Genomic DNA, 3,207 nt, shown 5'->3' with positions numbered 1-3,207 from the left:
TCAGCGCTGAGGGAACGCCGCACTGTCGGAGGGTCAGCGCTGAGGGAGTGCCGCACTGTCGGAGGGTCAGCGCTGAGGGGGCGCCGCACTGTCGGAGGGTCAGCGCTGAGGGAGCGCCGCACTGTCGGAGGGTCAGCGCTGAGGGAGTGCCGCACTGTTGGAGGACCAGTACTGAGGGAGCTCTGCACTGTCGGAGGGTCAGTGCTGAGGGAGCGCTGCACTGTCGAAGGGTCAGTGCTGAGGGAACGCCGCACTGTCGGAGGGTCAGCGCTGAGGGAATGCCGCACTGTCGGAGGGTCAGTGCTGAGGGAGTGCCGCACTGTCGGAGGTTCAGTGAAGCACTGGGGGAGAGTGGGGTAGTTAGGGAGGGAGGCGTCGGGGTTTTGGGGGTCTGGGGTGTCAGGGTGTGGAGAATAGTGGATTGCTGGGCTGGAGGATGGCAGTGTCAGTGGAGTGTGGGAGTGGCGGATTGGCGAGTGGGGGCGTGGTGTGTGATGGAGGGGGGATGTGGGGGTGTGGCGGATTGGCGAGTGGGGGCGTGGTGTGTGATGGGGGGGGATGTGGGGGTGTGGCGGATTGGCGAGTGGGGGTATTTGTGGACTGGGGTGTCAGGGAGTGGGAGTTGGGGGAGCGGGGTCGTGGAGAGTGAGGGAGTGGGCAATGGGGGAAGTAGGCAGAGGTGGTGCAGGGAAGTTGGAGAGTGGAGTGTGGGGAGTTGGGATGTTGGCGAGTGGAGAGTATGGGAGTGGAGGAGAGAATAGACAGGAACCAGGGATTTGGGTTATGAGCTGTGGAGATATTGGTTTTGGGGAGCCCTCATTCTGATTCGTATGAAGCCGTGGTGGGAAGTGGCTGCTGTCTACAATTGGCTGAGAATGGGCAACTGTTGAGTTGGGTTTGACTGTGAAGCCTTCTATGGTTAACCAGCCCGCTATGTTATCACAGTCTCAGTTCCACACTGAGAGGACAGACCTTAACAAAAATCTCACAGTGAGCTGGTATTGGGTGAAAATTTATCCAGCTTGTGTGTGTCTGCTTGCTGCTCACAGCCGCGGATGGTATGGACCTGTTTATGGTATTTACACCTCTAAACCATCTGCTGCTGAGCTTACAACTGTGTCCCCTGGTTATTGGCTCATCTAAGGGAAAAGGTATCTACCCTATCAATGACCCTTGTGCGTTGTCCACCTCAGTTGGGTTCACCCCTCAGCCTTGTCTGGTCCCAGTTAAATAGCTCCAGCCTATTGAGATTCTCCTAAATAGCTGAATTACTGCAGCATCTTGGTGAATCTCCTCTGCACCTTCTCTGGTGCATTCACATCCTTCCTATAATGTGGAGACCAGAACTGCACATGGTACTGCAGCTATGGCCTAACTTCTTGTGCAGATCTGTCATAACTTCCTTGCTCCTGTATTCAGTATTTTGACTAATAAAGTCTAGGATCCCACATGCCGCCTTATCCACTTTATTTTCCTGTCTTTCTGCTTTCAAGGATGTATGGACATGTACACCACAGGAACCAGCATTTGTTCCCTGTCCCTAGTTGCCCCCATTGAGAAGGTGATGGTGAGCTGCCCTCTTGAACCACTGCAGTCCATGTGCTGTGGGCTGACCCACAATGCCCTTAGGGAGGGAATTCCAGGATTTTGACCCAGCGACGGTGAAAGAATGGTGATATATTTCCAGGTCTGGATGGTGAGTGGCTTGGAGGGGACCTTGCAGAAGGTCATGTTCCCATGTGCTACCATTGTCCTTCTAGATGGAAGTGGTCATGGGTTTGGAAGGTGCTGCCTGAGGATCTTTGGTGAATTTCTTCAGAGCATCTTGTAGATAGTACACACTGCTGCTACTGAGCGTCGGTGGTGGAGGGAGTGAATGCTTGTGGATGTGGTGCCAATCAAGCGGGGGCTGCTTTGTCCTGGATGGTGTTAAGCTTCTTGAGTGTTATTGGGGCTGGACCCATCCAGGCAAGTGGGGAGTATTCCATCACACTCCTGACTTGTGCCTTGTAGATGGTGGACAGGCTTTGGGGAGTCAGGAGGTGAGTTACTCACTGCAGTATTCCCAGCTTCTGGCCTGCTCTTGTAGCCACTGTGTTAATGTGGTGAGTCCAGTTGAGTTTGTGGTCAATGGTAACCCCCAGGATGTTGATGTTGGGGGATTCAGTGATGGTAACACCATTGAATGTCAAGGGGCAGTGGTTAGATTCTCACTTATTGGTGATGGTCATAGCCTGGCATTTGTGTGGCACGAATGTCACTTGCTACTTGTCAGAGCAAGTCTAGATATTGTCCAGATCTTGTTGTATTTGAACATGGACTGCTTCAGTATCTGAGGAGTTGCAAATAGTGCTAAACATTGTGCAATCATTGGCGAACATCCCCACTTCTGACCTTCTGATGGGAAAGTCACTTATATGGAATGTATGGAAATAGATAGCATCTATTTTAATGCAAGGCATTACTTATGAGTAAGGCAGATGAGTTTAGGATTGATTCGTGCATGGGGATATGATACCAAACTCCAAATGTGGTCTGACCAATGAGTTGTAGAGGTGGAGCATCTCGTCCTTGGGTTTTTTACTGGATGCCCCTATTTCTAAACCCAAGGATCCAATCAAACTTAACAACTGCTTCAGTTTGCCTGGCCACATTCAGAGATTCATACACTTGAACCTAGAGGTCCTTATGCTCCTGTACTCCTCTCAAAGTTGTACCATTGAGCCTGTATTGGCTCTTTATGTTTGTTGTACCGGTTTTAGAGATTTCCTCCATGGGGTAGGCGCAGATGCAGCATGAAGGGTCTGCAACCAGCTCTATGAAGTGGGAAGGAATAATGATTGTACAACTTGAATTAAATAGAGGGTGTAAACGTCAGCATTAATGGCTGTAAATGAAGGTGGTGTTTCAGTCAGGAATGTGAGCCTGATATTTACTAAAGTTGCCTGGGGGTGGGTTAGGGGTTGTGGGGGGAGAGGGTTGTTTGATTGATGGAGTGAGGTGGGTGTCGCTTTAAGAGGCTGATACATATTCATGCTGACGCGAGCCGGCGTGCGGTGACGTCAGCGCGCCGGTTGCCGTGGAGACGAGACTGTGCCCCGCCCCCTCCAGCCCCGGGACCATGGTGCTCATCAAGGAATTGTGAGTGAGCGCGCTCCGACCGACAGCTACCCCCCTTTAATATACCCTCCCTTTAATATACCCCCC

General features: G+C 51.9%; 1 protein-coding gene across 1 annotated transcript in view; it reads left to right on the top strand.

Annotated features, from left to right (window-relative positions):
- Positions 1-3,035: 3,035 nt before the first annotated feature.
- The window catches only part of pitpnab (phosphatidylinositol transfer protein, alpha b), a gene marked incomplete at its 3' end in the record, with an annotated part of 37,801 nt that continues 37,629 nt past the window's right edge, over positions 3,036-3,207 (top strand). Inside the window, exon 1 of the mRNA XM_048592238.1 lies at positions 3,036-3,141. Coding sequence (XP_048448195.1) covers positions 3,122-3,141 — 20 coding nt within the window. The remainder of the gene's footprint in view (positions 3,142-3,207) is intronic.

This window comes from Rhincodon typus, unplaced genomic scaffold (assembly GCF_021869965.1).
Source record: "Rhincodon typus isolate 14 unplaced genomic scaffold, sRhiTyp1.1 hic_rhity00000868, whole genome shotgun sequence".
Lineage (NCBI taxonomy): Eukaryota > Metazoa > Chordata > Chondrichthyes > Orectolobiformes > Rhincodontidae > Rhincodon > Rhincodon typus.
This window is presented reverse-complemented; position numbering and strand designations above follow the sequence as displayed.